The sequence below is a fragment of the Lissotriton vulgaris genome, chromosome 3_1 (assembly GCF_964263255.1).
Source record: "Lissotriton vulgaris chromosome 3_1, aLisVul1.2, whole genome shotgun sequence".
Classification (NCBI taxonomy): domain Eukaryota; kingdom Metazoa; phylum Chordata; class Amphibia; order Caudata; family Salamandridae; genus Lissotriton; species Lissotriton vulgaris.
Window position 1 is genome coordinate 516,141,034 of NC_141689.1, and position 17,715 is coordinate 516,158,748.

The window sequence follows — 17,715 nt, forward strand, 5'->3', positions numbered from 1 at the left end:
GGAGTGAGGAGAGAGGGGAGTGAGGAGAGAGGGGAGTGAGGAGAGAGGGGATTGGGGAGAGAGGGGAGGATGATCAGCCACAGATACTCAGCTTATGAAAGTAGTGCCATGGTTGGGGTAAAGGCCCATCACTGCTGAGGGAAGTTAGCCTTAACACATCATTGCCTATCAAAACTGGGTTTAGCTCCTGTATGCTTTGCATTGTAGGTTTATGTCCAACCATTCACTTGCGCACAATAGCTGTGATGCAATAGATTCAACAATCTATCAAAAAATATAATAAAAATGTATTAAATGCTGTCGTAATGTCGTCATATTTCTGATGTGCACCGCTGCTCCTACTTGCTGCTGGTCTTCTGTTTTTGTTTTTCTTTGTGCTCGCGTTTTACCTAAAATCAATACATTTGGTTATCAAAAAAAAAAAAAAAAAGTATTAAAGTCATCAGCCCTGGTTCCCTAATGCCTGAAATAGAAAAGTACCAATAAAATTCCCGTATATTGGGTGCTGCCACCAGAAAATGCATCTCGGGTCACTTGACGAACCTGGAAATGTAACGAACGTTAGCCAAAATCTTCATCTTTTACCATTTATTCCAGGTTATCAACCCTACTGTCCAACTTCACGTTAAATGCTCACCGCGCTTTCTGGTTGTTCTGCATCTTTCCCTATGCAGGCGCCTGAAGAGCAACGGATCTTAAGCCGAGCACTGTCTTAAGTCAAAATGCTTCGTAATTAACTGTATAAATCCCAGAGGATACACGTTAAGATATGAAACAAGGAGGTTTATAATCTTAGGTCCATCACGTGGGTCCTTTAATATGTGATTTTTTTCGGAGCAGCAAGGCGTTTGGCCGGCTCTCCAGCGCGTCTCTGATGCTTAACAGAGGAGGTTCTTCTGCCGCAAATAATCTGTTGCTAAATTGGTCTATTTGTCCTCGCGGCGGCTCTCTTCTGCTGATGGCGTCCAAGCGCGCGTGCCGGAAATAGAACATGTTTTCAGTGGCATCTTCCAAGGGGAGTCTGGAGTCAACCCTGTCTGCGGAACAGCTGTGGACGCACCAGCGCGAGGCACACAACCAGCGAGCTGAAAGAGTGAGGGAGGGGGAGGGGAGGTGAGCTACGCAGAGGGAGGGAGGAGAGAATAAAGAGGTGAAAGATGTGGAGGGGAAGCGAGGAGGAAGGGAAGCGAGCAGCCAAAGGATAGGTAAATGAACAGTAATGGTGGGAAGGAAATGGGATGAGGTAAAAAAAAAGGGACGTATTCAGGACCAGGAAGGAATAAAGAAAGCAAATGAAAGGGGCAAGGAAAATGAATCGTCAGCCTGGGGAAAAAGATAAAGTGGAGGAAGAAAGCAAACGAGGTGAAGGGAAGCAGGAATTCAAAATGGACGAGGAGGGGTTGTGGGAAAATGGTGGCGAAAGGGAGCCATGAAGGGGAAGAAAGGGAAAATCAAAGGTAACCGTAAGAAAAATAAATGTTTTGAAACGAGGCGCAGAATGTTGGTAACCGTAAGAAAAATAAATGTTTTGAAGCGAGGCGCAGAATGTTGGTGTTATGGACAAGAGTCTTAAAGAGACAAGAATAAGACGGAAGGCAGAGAAGGGGGGAGTGGGAGGGGGAGAAATGAGACATGGCGGGCAGGGGAGGGGCGGAGCGGGGAGAGGGTGTGAAAGCAGCAGGGGCCTGGCAGACGGCTGAGGGAACTGAAGAAATGCGACACGGCAGGCAGGGGAGGGGGCGGAGCGGGGGTGTGGGAGGAGTGCAAGGCAGGCGGCTGGGGGCATGTGCACGCGCTTTAAAGCTCAATGCGCATGCGCATTGAGCTTAAATTTCACGGGCACTGCAAGGAATCGCCACGATTCCTTGCAAGTTGGTTAAAGAGTGTTTAAGCCCCCATAGTCTCGCAAGCTCGATGCGCATCGACAGGCGAGACCTAAAAAGAAGTGCGAGTAGTTTTTAAAAGAACAGCGAGCAAAGACAGAGGGCATTGCTGTGGTTAGGGGGAGGAGAAATGCGACACAGCAGGCAGGGGAGGGGGCGGAGCGGGGGTGTGGGAGGAGGGAGAGCGGATTAAGGAGAGCGGGAGGAGGCAGCGAGTAGTTAAAAGAACAGCGAGCCAAGACGGAGGGCATTGCTGTGGGGAGGGGGGAGGAGAAATGCGACACGGCAGGCAGGGGAGGGGGCGGAGCGGGGTGTGGGAGGAGGGAGAGCGGATTAAGGAGAGCGGGAGGAGGCAGCGAGTAAGCCAAGACGGAGGGCATTGCTGTGGGGAGGGGGGAGGAGAAATGCGACACGGCAGGCAGGGGAGGGGGCGGAGCGGAGGTGTGGGAGGAGTGCGGCTGAGGGAACAGACAGCGATTTGGTGCTGTGCACGTGCTTTTTAGGTCAATGCGCTTGCGCATTGACCTAAAACCGCACGGGCACAGCACCAAATCGCCAGTTGGGTAAAGTCTGTTTAAAGCCCTATAATCTCGCTCTGCTCAATGCGCATGCGCATTGAGAGGCGAGACCTAAAAATGGGTTAGGTAAAAAGGAGTAAGGAAGTGCGAAAGGTAGAGAGAGGGGTGAAGGGTAGAAAGAGAAAGGTGTTGTAGAAAGAAAAGAGGAATTTGAGAGACTTACAAGAGAGACAAAGAGGTGAGGTTTATGCAGGGGAAGCGAGTTGTGAGTGAAAAAAAGAAGCGAGGAAGAGGTAAACAGTGCTATTAAGAATGAAGTTGAGAGATCTATGCGTTTGTGAGAGAAAGAGAAAGACAGAGGGACAAAGGAATTGATGACCGATAAAAAGAAGGATAGAAACAGAGGCAGCTAGAATGGAGTACGATACTTAGAGATGAAGGAAGGGGAGCAAATAATGAGATAAAGAGGAGGTAAGAGAGGAGGTCAGGTAGTAAACTAATGGCGAGGTAAACTAAGAGGTTGCATTTACAGAAAGGTAATTAGGGAGATGTGAGGTAGAGAGGGAAATGAGATTGAGAGGTAAGGGGGAGTGGAGAAGTAGAGGAGGGGCTGAGAGAGGTAGGTAAGATCATAGAGACATGGAGAGTGAGATAAAGAGGTGAAGCAAAGAAAGATGAGGTTGTGTAAGAAATGAAGTAGATGGATGAGAGATGCAAGGAGGAGGTCAGATGGAAAAGCTGCAGTGAGGTAGCGAGAAGGATGAGATGGAGAGAGATGAGACAGAGAGAGGATCGAAAGTGATGGATATAGAAATAGGCACAGACAGTGATAGAAAGAAGGGGAAAGTGAGATTGAAGTCAAGTAAGGTATGTTGGGTCTACTGAGATAGAAGTGAGGTAGACAAAGAGGAGGAAGAGTGTGGTGAGAGAGAAAGAATGAATTACATAAAGCGGTTTAGATAAAAAGGTTAAGAAAGAGGCGTCATGTAGAGGCGTTGAAGTGAAGTAAGGAGAGAGAAATGACACAACAGTATTGTTTTTCAGTATAACTGCCACCAACTGCCAGAGGGTGTGAGGGTTAAAGCTGAGCATGCCAGACATGCTCACTATGGGGAACATTTATTTTAGTACAATGCAGGGTAGCAACCAAAGGTGCTATGTGGAGCTGCTCAAGGTGGAAAAAGCAACGCAGAGCCATATTTATCATAAATGGCCTGCTGCTGTCTACTGCCTCAGAGCTGGCACACATCTGTACACCATTGTGCAGAGGCGCGAGTGTCCTGTTTAGCCTAGGATTTGTACTGGAAGCTTCTCTCCAGTAAAAAATCCATGCCTATCTGAGCAGACTGGGCTTTGGATTTAAAAACTGTGGTCCTTGCTCTAATCTGCTCAAATTACAGCAAAGTAATGCTCTTTTTGATGCAAAGTGGTGTGGTGCGGTGCGGTGCAGCTACTTACACTGTGTAAAGGGCACCTGGGGTTGGGACCGCCGCTCCTTTAGACCGTTCAAATTTGCATCGCTGGCTGTCAAGGAGTAGGTACAGACTAGCGCCGCACAGACCACCCCGGAGCAGCAGAGCACGGACCACCACAGAGGAGCCATGCACACAACACCAGAGAAGCTGCCCACTAACTGCCAGAAAGGGTCTGAGCACAGACTGCCACACACACAACAGATGTACAACTACAACAGACCAGCCCACTTTGAGTGGACACATATCGGTACTTACAGAGGACGGCCACCAACCCGCGCCTACAGGAAGTCAGAGAATCCCCATAATCAAAGACAGCAGCTGCGTGGTCACAGAGCAGAACACGCACACATGTGTATCATACAGCGAACACATCAGGCATTGAAACAACTACTAGAATTAAAAAAAACACAGATCAACCACACAGAAGTAGCTACAGAGCAGCCACACAAAGAGACACAGAAGTAGGAGCACCCGTGCAGGGAAACAGAATACAGTCAGATTGGGGGGTCACAGAACAGTCAAACAGCATCAGTGCACAAACAGCCACAACCCACTGGCACACACGCACTCCAAGCACACTGGCATGCACAGTCCAACACGTGTGCACACAAGTTCTCAGAGGGCAGTTATGCACATGCAGTCGGAGCAGCCATAACCCATGTTTACCCTTCAGGTCACCTCCTTCTGCGGACTCTACAGTGATTACCTCAGACATTTTCTATCATCCGCTTCGCTTCACCTCATTTGCTGCCTGATCTTCCGTCATTTTGATGCGAAAGGATAATTCTTGCGCTCGGCTCCTCTTCAGCCGCCCGCGCTGAACAAGACATGAGAAGCTATGGCACGCTGGCCATCACAGGGGCCGCTTGGAAGGACCAGCGGAGCAAGCAGTGACCAGACAGCGTCCTTTGAACTTACACGGATTTTAGCGAGACTGTCAGGGTAAGCCGATCAGACGGGACTCAGCAGGGCACGGGGTAGCACCAGGAAAACACAACAGCAAGTAGAGTAAACTAGTGAGAAAAGGGGACGAACCTTACTCAGCCAGAATCCCCGTACAGACCGCTTAGGATAATGCCCAGCACCAACAGGGAGCAAAGCACGCACAGCAAGACGTCATCTATCAACATGAGCCGGAGCACATCAGCAGAGCAAGATCTGTAGCGTAAACTGGGACCAGAGCACGCCCAGGCCAAGAATACCAGGAGCACGAACAGCGACCACCACACATCCCCAAGGAGATCAGAGCACATCACCAAAGGATCAGAGCACATCACCACGGAGATCGGGGTGCACGGGCGGGAATAAAGAGATGGGATAACGGGCGGGCGGGAGTAAAGAGATAGCAGACAAGGGGGTGCACGGGCGGGAGTAAAGAGATGGGAAAACGGGCGGGAGTAAAGAGATAAAGAGATGGGGACAAGGGGTGCACAGGCGGGAGTGAAGAGATAGCGGACAAAGTTGTATGGAAAACAAGCGGAAGGGATAGCAGGCTTGTTCCCCTGGTTAGGTGTTGTCGCAACAGGCCTGCATTGCTGTGGGGAGGGGGGAGGTGAAATGCGACCCGGCAGGCAGGGGAGGGGGCGGAGGGTGTGGGAGGAGGGAGAGCGGATAAGGCTGTGGGGAGGGAGGAGGAGAAATGCGACACGGCAGGCAGGGGAGGGGGCGGAGCGGGGTGTGGGAGGAGTGCAGCTGAGGGAACAGACGGCGATTTGGTGCTGTGCACGCGCATTTTAGGTCAATGCGCTTGCGCATTGACCTAAAACCGCACGGGCACAGCACCAAATCGCCAGTTAGTTAGAGTTTGTTTAAAGCCCTATAGTCTCGCTTCTCTATCAATGCGCATGCGCATTGATAGGTCACGAGACCTAAAAAGGAGGACTGAGCTTTGCTCTATAGGGCTCTCTTAAAATACTAGACAGACATTCCTGTATACCCCTAGTGCAGATTGAATTTTATGTCATGCTGCCATCTACCAATATGTTTTTTAATGCATTAGCTGTTAAATGAGGACAATCTTCAGGGTCATAAGTTCAAATCTTGTTGGCACCAACTCAGCCTTTCCTATTTCTTAAGCGCCCAACAGTGTTGGGCTCGCTTGCATTGATTAAACTAGAGAAAGGGGGTCCGACCAACTAGTCGAGACCCTTGATTCCTCAGTGTTCTTCCTCTTGGGGAAATGGGTGTATACGACTCCCCATATTAGCAAATGCATCGCAAGGGAAGTCCCTTCTCAGCACGTGCCTTGATATAAAATACACGTTTGACCCACAGGGTGTCTGCTTTGCAAATACAACAAGCATTGAAAATGCAATAGGTCCCGCCTTTGATTAAGTTAAAGCCATTTTCTTTGCTAATGGTATTGTATAGCAAAGTAAATGGCTTTAACCTAATGAAAGGCAAGACCTATTGCATTTTGAATGCTTCTTTCCACCATGTCAGCAGGCATTTGCAAGGGGAGAAGTACCCTTCATTAAACTAAGCCTGCATTAAACTACTGGCATGTTTACATTCCAATTGCAGGGCACTGTGTACTCTAAGCACTACATGATTGTGCATTCTCAAAGCCATTTCGCAAATTCACAGGATTTGTGAGTTCGAAAGTGTGATGTACAATGTACTTAACTCATTTTAAATCGCACCATAGGTTGTGCGACCAATCCAAAGCAGTTAGACTTGTGAACGGGATGCTCCTCCTAACTGTCACAATAGTATGTAGCAATAATTTACTACCGCATTCAAAGAAGGTAGTAAAGGATTTGCAAAGGGAAATTTAGAAATAGTAACTATGTCCTCCTGACTTGCTGTAGTCCCAACAGGAAAATACTTAGTAAAAAAAAAATAGTATAATTCTTTTCCGTTCAGGGGCATGAGGTGCTTAAAAGAGTTTCCTTTTTGAAACACAAAAGCCAGGCTACTGGTCTGCGGTCCCTTGCAGGCCAAGATCCCTGTATTCAAAGCAAATCGCAGGGCGTCGCAAAGAGTGTTCTGTTAAATTAACATGTATTAGTAGGTTGTTTTGCGACCACCTGCAAATGGTGAATTTGCCTTGCTACTTACTATTCCATAAGTTTCATCGCATATTGTATGCTCAGTCACATTTTGATAAATGGCTGTTTCATCTGCTAGAGCCTACCACAAGACAATACGCCAAACCAAACCAGGTTCCCCCACTCCCTACTAGCCAATGGCAGGAAATGATGCACTACAATGGTTTGTGCGAGACTAACATACATAGCTGACTGGGAGAGACTAGGGAGATTTCTTTGTAATGTGTAAACCGGTAACCCACCAATTTGTCTCTTTGAAATGTAATTTTTTGGACCTACACTAATTACTCCACACCGTAGGTGAAGACTTTTTATGCGATGGGCTATATATGATGTTATGTTATCTAATTTGGCTTCATGGCACACAAACTGTCCTAAGGTAATTGGCAGACTTGTATGTTTGGATGGAGGGTAGTGTAGTTGTACTGTGACCACCTATGTGGGAAAGAGTTCGGTGATGTGCATGAGGTCTTGACACATGATCTGATCAGTTTGCTGAGCAACCTCACGCTTTTTGGATGTGTGCAATCTGAAGAATTTATCTTTATGACCATTTTGATGAGTACAACGCAAAAGAATTGTTGTGAAGCCAATTGTACTTGCATACATCAGTGTCGGGCTTACAAGATCAGCAATGCATAAAATTGAGGCCAAGTTCTCATGAGAGCTAACATAAGTAACTGCACAAGTTCATCTAAAAACCCTTTGAATCAGTCTCCTTGGCAAGATCTCCTGCCACACCTCTTCTCATGCACCCTACCTATAATGTAAGCGAAAGGCAACAAGCCTGAAGAACACAGCTGGCAGACACTGACCTGACAAGTTATAACACACCCAGGCTATAATAAATCCAACAGAGTTGCTACATTTCACTGTAGACTGAGACACCTCCACTGTCTTGGTGTTCTTCAGCTAGGAACTAGTCGATTCTGCATCACAAAATATATTTTCTCTCACAGATGACTGACTCTGTCTTGATGGGAAGAAGGCCTGTCTTTTATCCCAATAAGCAGACCTGCTGTACTCACAGGCTCTAGGTCCTTAATATTTTTCTCTGTGGAGCTACAAATATCTGGAAATACTAACTTTTGTGATTCAGTAAGCAGTCAGATATTTGTTTTACTTAGTTCTCAAGAAGTGATCCCCAAACAGTTCATAACTGAATGTTAGTACGGCCTCCACATTTCCCCCCAAGAACTTGCAGTTTTGAAACCAATGTGTTAGCAGTTTGTTACATCCAGGCATAGGCCCTCCTGCATTGTATCACATTGTGTTTCCAACCATTTTCAGCCTGTCTCAGTGGAAACCAAAGGATCTGCACATTGGACAGCCTTTTTGTTTTTATTCTCTAGTCGTTGAGTACTTCTTGTTAGCATTTGTTTCAAGTGTATCATCTTGCTGTTCAGACATTTATTATTTTATATTGCAGATATTGTGTCCAGCCACTGAATCTACACTTGGCTTAAGTCACCCTTCATCTTATTCACCCTACTCTCCAGCTTCCAGATAGCCCCATTCCTGTCCAATCTAACTGTAGATTTTTTGTACAGCATTTCTACTATTACATGTTTGGAAGGTGAAGCAGGCAATCATCTATGGGGATGTCTTCTCACCCGTTCTTGGTGTAAAGATATTGAACCCTCAATAGCCGTGTACCTTTTGGAGCCTGATGACCTCCTAGCGTCCATGATCACTCACAATGAGGAGGTGAGCGGAGATACTACACTGTAGTGATTACTGTGTATTTCATTTAAGATGGAACCTTCTATAGTTCCTGTCATGTACAACTTTAGACATATGACACATTTCTCCATGCTTACTATGGGCAGCCTTCTCACTCTATACTGAGTCTTGCATACTCTTTATTTGATTTTTAATGGGCTGTGCTCCCTGTTTGTCGCCAATTTGAATGTCTCCTGCCAGAACTTTGTTGCTCACTTTGTGTGGCAATAATGTCATTGGGCACCACCACCACTAATCCTCAAGTGCCATCTGCCACACCTTTAAAACACCAGCTTCCTTGCATATCCTTGTTTTTATCGCCTTCCTCATTGGATATAAAGCTGCACTCTATGGTGTTACTTACGAAGGGTTCTGGTTGCCACAAGTGGGATTCAAGCAGCCACAGCACCAGGTAAGGAGGTGGGTAGGTAGTTACCACCACATCACCATGTTGATATCTAGATCAGCCCCACCTCTCAAACACTAATCCTGTGCCGGTGCTCTAGCGACCCTTGCTGCCAATCAAAAGTGCTTCTGGGTGACAACTTGGGTGCGGCACATAGGTCTAGGCCAATGTGGTGCCTCATAGAATTGTGGTCATCTTAATCTGCCGCTAGGCCACAACCCCCATTATTCAATGTTTAATAGAGCTGTGGGAGAGTAAATAGCCAGTGCTTCATGCAGCAAATATTTTAGGACACTTCTTGCAGGGCAGTAGCATAGTTAATGTCCTATCCCGTTCTCGTTAAAATAGTGTTGCAGACATGAAGGTGACAGTGTAGTCCACTCTGAGAACTAAAGTTACAACCAAAAGGAAACTGATGACTTGATAAAAGGTCTTTGAGGTTCATTTGGAAGCACAAATGTCGCAACCAAGAAAATCCACAGCCCCCTTAGTACATTTTGAGGGCCACCTAAAGGCACAGAAGGATCACCCTTCTGGCAAATTCAGATACCTCAGTAAATAGTCTGAGGTCACCCAGAAGCATTGTAGGTTGCAGCTAAAGCAAAGCCTTACCAGATTCCCCCAGACGTTCAGCCAGATTGACTGGGTGCACAGGTAATAGATATCAATTTGCCAGCTGTGAAAGGAATGCAGGTAGATTATTGCAAAATAGGTAGCAATAGGAACGTTTCCAAAAACAGTGTAGAGGGCAACAAGCAGCTATTCCGCCCATAGGTAGTTTTCGGACCCAAACAGGGTAGTTGCCATCGGAAGTCTCCTTTAACCTCTGCACCATTTCCACAAAAATATTAACACTTAATGTCCATCGATTGTTATTAGTATATTTTACTGTACTTATTTTCTCACTTTTTGCTGCCTCCAGAACTCATTAATCAATTTGTTTTCTGTAAAGAAGTAACTTCCTCTGAAAAATGGAAAGGTATAGTGTTTGTGTGTCTCCTAGGCATACTGTACATCTTACCCTGTTTTCTACCTTGCTGATCTGAGAAACATTTGTGATTTCTTTTCAGCTCTCCGCTCCCTTTAGCCATCAGACAACTCACCATCTCCAAGATGATTTACGTATTCCGGTTATTGTTTCTGCAACAACTGCAGGATCGGGCATTCAACAGGCTCAACAACTGGTAATTATACTGTCAAACTGGGATTCACTTAAATGGACTTGTAGTATTGAGTTGTGCAATCTAATGCATTTGGTGTAAGGTCTGTCAACTTCTGGCTACTCGTTGATATCGTCCACAATAAAACATTTATCTTTTCCTAGCATCTTTTTAGGTCTCGTCATCAGAGCTGCTGTTGCAGGCTTCGTATTACCAAATCAGTAAACCAGACATATGTATGTACATATATATATGTATGCAACTGATGAGAGCATGGGCCACTACCTCTATTGAGCTGGCCAGTTCCACGAGGCTGTTTACAAGGGAGATAACGCCCTCTAATTGCAGCCACCGCTTGAGATGGAATAAGGTTGCTAAGAAGGAATCGATACTGGTAACCATCAGGAAGGTTATGGAACAGAACATCGTAATGCTCAATGCTATATTGGGTCCCATCTCAGTGGCCATACAGGATTTGAAGCTCACAGAGGTATACCAGGAGACTCTTCCCACTCACCTTCGCCTCACTCAGAACCACCTAGCATTCAGAAAGCAACTTAAAACCTGGATATTCGACAAGTAATTCCCCACCCTTCCTCAAGCGCCTTGAGACCCTCTGGGTATGTAGCGCGCTATATAAATTAACTGACTTGACTTGACTTGAGACTCTGGGGAAAGTAGGGGAATTTTTCCTGATTAAAGAAAAAGGTGGTCGCAAGGCCCCCCGTCCAAAGGCCGAAAACCCGTGGTACTCAGACGTGTGTAGGGTAAGGAGACTGGAGCTGTCAATGGCCCTAAGAGCAAAAGATCAGCCTAGTATAATTGTAGCGAGAAAGACCTACTACAGGATCATTGACAAAGCAACGCGTCTGTGGGAAGAAACGTATTGGCAAGAACTAAAATCTGCGGCCCAGTTGAAAGACTCAACCAGATTCTGGGAGTTAATCAGCATTATCTCAAGGAAAGGAGTAGACCCTGTATCAAATTATATAGTAGGGCGCCAATGGTATGAACATTTCTATGGCTTGTATTCCAGTGTGGTAGGGAATGTGCCAACAGAGCAAGAGATTGGGCTGGCTTTTCTCGAATCCCATAAGCAGGGGCAACAGTTTGGGCAAAGAGAGGTCTTATCGGCAATTGCAACAATCGCACCGGGTAAGGCTGCCGGTCCCGATGGACTCCCTGGTGATCTAATGCTTAATGATAAAAACCTCTGGGCGCATTTTATTCTCCGGATTCTCAACCTCGTTGTGAGCGGCCATCCAGTGCCAGACTCCTGGAAGGGTGCAGAGGTGGTGACCATCTATAAGAAGGGGGAATATGGAGGATCCTGCCAACTACAGACCGATCAGTTTGATCGACGTAGCTCAGAAAGTGGTTGGCAGGGTCCTCCTGACGAGACTGAGGACTTGGATGGATGAGGATGGCCTTTTCACACACTTCCAGGCAGGGTTCAGACAGGGGGTTGGCACAGTGGACCAGGTCTTCAGATTTTTTGCAATATACTGGAAGTCTGTTACTATCGAAAAAGGCAGCCTTTACTTGGCGTTCATAGATTTAAGAACGGCCTTTGACCTGGTCCCTCGTGCCAAGCTATGGCAGGTACTGTTCGATCTAGGTATCCCCCCCCCCCCCCCCCTGATCTTGGACCTCATTAAACGTCTCCATGAACTATGCCAGAGTGAGATGGGGTAGCCAGGTATAATTGACTGAGAGGTTAGCGGTTGAGAGGGGGGTCCGCCAGTGTTGCGTTATGGCCCCGACCCTGTTCTCCCTATTCGTTATTGGGGTGGTGGACCATTTGAGGGAGGATACGGCCGATGCCCCAACCCTGGCGGGGGAAAAAACACCCACGTTGCTCTTCACGGACGACACCCTCATGATCTCTAAAAGCCCTATGGGGCTACAAAAACTACTCGTCCGCTTCACCCAGTTCTGTGATGCCAGAGACCTGACTATAAATACATCTAAAACAAAGTTAATGGCACTGGCACCATCGAAAAGTTTTAGAAACAACATTAGGCTGAATGATTCCCCTCTGGAACTTGTCGAAGCCTTTGACTACCTGGGAATGCGGATTAACAGCCCGATGAAGTGGTCCTCCCATCTGGCAAAAATGCTGCTTAATCATAAACGCGTGTCGGGGGCCATTGCAAAACACCAGCAGCCTTCCCCATAGTCGACCTGTGGGTCCTGCCATTAAGGTCTACGAGGGAAAAGCCCTGCCGTCATCACTATACGGGGTGGAACTGTGGGGTTTCGACAATGTTAAGATCCGAGAACAAGTTTTTTTAGGGATCTGGTTTCGCTCCCTTGTAGTCCCGCTCCGTTATGATCTCTGGAGACATCCAATAAATGAGATGGCAAGGCTGCGCCCCCTACTGTTTGGACGTGCCTCAGAAAGACCCCGGAACTATGTCACTATGCCTCTGCACTGACTGAGCTGATTCAACTAGATGTAGGACATAAGCTATCCAAGTTGAAACAGCTAGTGGGGGACACTGGCTTGGGAGAGGCCTGGGTGAGCCAGAACCCACCGTCTAAACCGGTTGTAAAGAAGGGCTATTGGGACTGGGTTTCTGTAACTGCAACAAGAAATCAGAATCACTGCACCTTGAAGGATTTTTTTTTTTAGACGTGAAGCCTGTACCTAAACTAGAATCCTTCCTGGATCTTATTGAGTCCCCGAAAGATAGGGCACTTTATCTGAAGTTTAGGGTTGGTACCCTCCCACGGGATGGTTTCAGAGCAGGCTGGATGAAGTCGAGGGAGAGTGACACAGGGTGCCCGGGCTGTGCTTCCCCTACGGAATCTGTCGCTCATTTTCTCTTCGCCTGCCCAGTGTATGGTCAGGCGAGGAGAAAATGGCTGAAACCTGTCTGTTCCAACTTGGGATGTAAAAACCATAGTGAGGCACTGCGTATCCTAACATCTGAGACCTCGATCCCCAGTGTGATTTGTGGGACAGCTAAGTACCTGGGCTGTGCCTGGTTGACCAGAGCGAAGCTTTCTAGGGTGACCCAGGTCCAGGCAGTGGATCCGTAGATTGTCACCTTCCATCGGGCTGTACTCTGTTTTTTTATGATGAACCACTTTTTAAATTCATGTCTAGTATTTTTTTATTATGATCTATTGTATATATCAAATAATGAGGATTGATTACGCTATATATTTTTTTACATATTGTGCGAATGTAATAACAAAGGGCTGTCTCTCTCCTCTTTCCTTTTTTTAACTTGTTTTAAATTGCTTTTATACGTTTATGATATTGTATATCGAATAAAGTTATATACATACGTTTGCTGTTTTTAAACATATATGTGTGTGTGTATACGTGTGTGTGTATACGTGTGTGTGTATACGTGTGTGTATACGTGTGTGTGTATACTTGTGTGTGTGTGTATACGTATGTGTGTGTATACGTATATATGTGTGTGTGTATATGTATACGTATGTGTGTATATGTATACGTATGTGTGTATATGTATACGTATGTGTGTATATGTATACGTATGTGTGTATATGTATATATACGTGATTATATACGTGTATATATGTATACATACATAAATGCAATAAAGAACAGCAGCTTTGGCAGGTCCCCTTTAACCACTGACCGTTTGCATTTTTAGGTCGAGCCTAGCGCAGCACGGATGCGCTGCTATATGGGAGGCTTCTTGTGAGCACTCAAAACTTCCCCGAAACTTCTCAGTGTGGGTTTGGCAACCCCCGGGTGTTTCCTGGATTTGGCAACTCCCACACATTCTATTGACCTTTGCGTGTGGCTTTCAATAATGAAAGCACGCAAATGGCCAAAGGTGGGTGTATGGCCCACCTTTTCTCTAAATTTCACTCCCATGGCGTTTCGGTCTCGGGAGCGAGCAGCGGCGCGCATTGTGGCAGCTGCATTCCTTCCTTGTTTTTGTGGATCATGTTACTAATTAAACACAGCACTTTCACTTTCGCGGCCGCGCTTGTTTTAATTTCCTGCTGATTTAATTTTCTGTTACACAAGATTTGTCACTGTTGCTGTAAAAGCCTTCCCATGATGTGCCTGGCATGGGGATCTCTCTCCCAGCATGGGCACTGGTTGCCAGGCTGACTCTCCAGAGCCAGCACAGCACCTCCTTCCTAGCACACTGCAAACCACCACCTTACAGTGTCAGCTTTTCATCCTTGTGTGCGCAATGAAATGAATACCGCTAAGGTGTGAGATCATGCAATTATTATTCAAGCGCCTAGCCTCATTCAGCTCCTGGTGTGAGCTATCTAAATAGCTGGTGTTACTAACCACAAATACACATCACCTACTAAATGCTTCTGCTTGCTATTAAAAGGTGCCCATCATCCTGCAGACATACCACTGCCACCCTTGGTAGCGCGCTGTGCTTGTTGTTATCAGCTTTGCGGAGCGTTCCCAGCTTTCTAAAATCAGCCTTTAAATATAGCCCTGCTATCGTGGACTCTGAGCCCCCACTGACCCCTGCTGACTCTGAGCCCCCCACCCACACCTGCCCCAGGCCCTCTCCTTATCTGGCTTTCCTCTCGTCTTTTGTCTGAATATCACAACAATTTCCACACACCCAGTTCCCGGTCTCCTAAATTCACACTGAAATAAACTTTATTGGAATTCCAAACGACAGCCATATTTTGACTGCAAACCATGCATCAAAGGGCACTGTGTGCCTCCTGTTCTCCCATGACTCAGTGCTGCTATATTAGGGTGCCCGGAAAGCAACATAACAAGGGGCCAACATTGTCTCTGCCAAGGGGTTTCCTTTTTAGGTGTTATCATTATCGGGTTCATTAATCTTATAGGTTTCTGTCGCCGAAAGAAAGGCATTTTGCATAATGCATTGATATGTTAGATGGCATTCGAATACAGTACACATGCTGTCAAGGTGACATGGAGTCACTAGTTCCATAACAGAAATTTGCCCAGTGGGGGATAATGAGCTGCATGGCTAAACACTTATAAGGTCCCAAAGGCGAGACCTATTGGCTATGCCAATGTTGGTTTAAAGAGTTGGGCTATCCCTAAAGCTATGGCATTTTGTGGAGCTTACATGGGGCTTCAAATGGTACCCTGAGGTAACCTCCACAACGTTGCCCAAATCATTCTGCCTTCCATTGTCCGTGTCCCATCTCCCCTTGTGCGAGTGTCCCCACTCCCTCCAACTGCTGCCTGACGCCCGCACTGCACGTGCATTTGGCTTTGCCAATGCTGGTTGAATTGTCACCAGCATTTGTGAAGCAGATACCATCGTCCAGCCTTTTCATATGAAGAAAACTCATTCCAAAATGGCTGATGTATTTGGGCGTACATACACAGCAGCCGTCTTGTAATGATCTTATCTTCTTTTAAATCATTAAAAGATGGCCACTGTGGTGCAAATTAACAAGCACTGGCTAAGCCAAAACCACGATTAGTGCCATCATTCTCAAAAAAGAGATTATCCATTATAAGATTGCTGCCTTGCATGAACATAGTCATCTGGGTTGGGTGATTATTGGCAAAGCCAATAGGTCGGCTTCTGGCATCTAACGCTAGACCTGTTGGTTTTATCAGTGCTTGTTCTCTAACAAATATTTTTTATATGCTGATTGTTTATATGGGTCACGGCATAGCTGAGGTTGATACCTTCCTTCGATAATACAATATCCTCATCCATTAAGTGGGTTATACGATCAGGTCTTGGCTATTAGAATTTGCAGTATTAATGTAGAATTTCCGCATTTGACCATTGGCGAACATCGGTCTAGGTTGTGCTTCATTAAATATACTTTATGTATACACAAGTATTCAACCATGCATGCTAGCGATCCTGTTCATCCCTGCAGATTTTTTTCCAGTCGGTAAAAGCAACCGTAATTCATATTTTGATGTGCCACACCATAACTGCATTCTTTGTGGGAGTAGGCATCACATATCCTCTTTATACCTCAAATAATTAGACTTTTGGTCACCCTTGGTGTGTGAGCAAGACTGTTCGCAGTTGAAACGCATTACTGAAATAAATGATCATTGTCGTATATATTCCCCCTGAGAATGTGCTTTATTCGTTGCTGTGGAGAATTCAAAAGTCCGGCTTGCTCTGCCAGCAGAGTGCACCACCTATTTACGGATAGGGAGAGTTTAGGGACACCTAAACTCTGCTTGAAGTATCACCCTGAAACTTTCCAGGAAGGAGCTAAGTTGGGCAAACTTTTGTTTGGGAAAGTTTTGTGACGATTTGTGAAACAGGATCCAAGTTATTAACAAACCAAAAAAATGCTTTATCTATGGAAAAGCAGACCTAACTCTAACTACCCAGTGGCAGCCACCACATGGTTACCTCTAGGCAATTATAGTTAAGTTGCTCTCCAGGAAGGAGCACGCCACCAGGTAGTTAGGTCTGCTTTTCCATAGAAAGAGCGTTTTTTGGTTCGCTCATAACTTTTGTCCCTTATGACAAATCTTCCCAAAACTTTCTTCCAAACAATGTTTATTCACCTGAGCTCCTTCCTGGAAAATTTTGGGGTGAAGCATCATTCACAAGCTGAGTAAAAGGAGGGGTACCAAAAACGCTAAATTCCCATATGTTTTCTGTAGACCTCCCTAAGACTGGCTGCAGCAAACACTGCTGAACGGAATGACACCAAATTTTGCAGGAAGCTAGATCTTGGTCTGCAGATTGTGCTTGTGTGATTTAGTGTAAATCCGTTCAGTAGTTATTGAGAAATTTTGGATAAAATATAATTCTATATTTAGGCAGTTGGATCTGCGAGAGTATTGCTAGAGTCCCGCATATGGCCGGGATGCCCGCCACCCCCTCCCAACACCCATCCCCAAGGATGGGAGAAGTCGGACACTGGTTTGAGCTTTTGGAAGGCGGGAGGGAGTCACCCTCCCGGCCGCATTTATTAAAATATGAAACAAAATTTAAAACATTAAATAAGTTTCATCATTATGTAAAATTTTACATTTATTACATTTCGATGAAGACATGTACTTTAGCTAACCTTAACAGATCTCTAATACAAAGGTTTCCTAGCCGAGTCTAACATCCTGAAAATGCATACATTCTAAATTAAAATTGTACATCCTAGCATTACGGGCCAACGGCAAGGTCTTAACCGGTGTCAGATCCCCACTACCAGAATCTCGCCCTCACGGTGTGAGTGGCGCATGCGCAGAGGACTCTACCCTCATTGCCAACTGTAACTTCCCATGTCGTGGTGGGGGCCATCTTAAAGGTCGTCCGAGTTCCCGTGTGAGGTATCTGTAGGAAGGACAGAGTGGGCACCCCCCCATCCCCACACTCTCTATCCGCCGTCGCGGATATCCGGCCCCCGGGAAATTATTAGGAGGGGCATCTAGCCGCCTCCCCCCCTGGGAGGGGCCTACGGCCGTCTCCCCCCAGGCGACCCATCCTTAGTGGGTGCCGCCTCCCCGTGGAAGGGGCCAATGGCCGTGGCGCCCCCCTCTAGGGACCTTGAAATTACTGCTCACCAATCATGA

The 17,715-nt window shown here is 46.3% G+C and overlaps 1 protein-coding gene across 2 annotated transcripts in view; it reads left to right on the top strand.

Annotated features, from left to right (window-relative positions):
* POC5 (POC5 centriolar protein) overlaps window positions 1-17,715 on the top strand; it is a 328,992-nt gene that overhangs the window by 203,830 nt on the left and 107,447 nt on the right. For both annotated transcript variants that reach the window (XM_086960759.1, XM_086960761.1), the window contains exon 11: window positions 10,125-10,238. In XM_086960759.1, coding sequence (XP_086816885.1) covers window positions 10,125-10,238 — 114 coding nt within the window. The remainder of the gene's footprint in view (window positions 1-10,124; window positions 10,239-17,715) is intronic.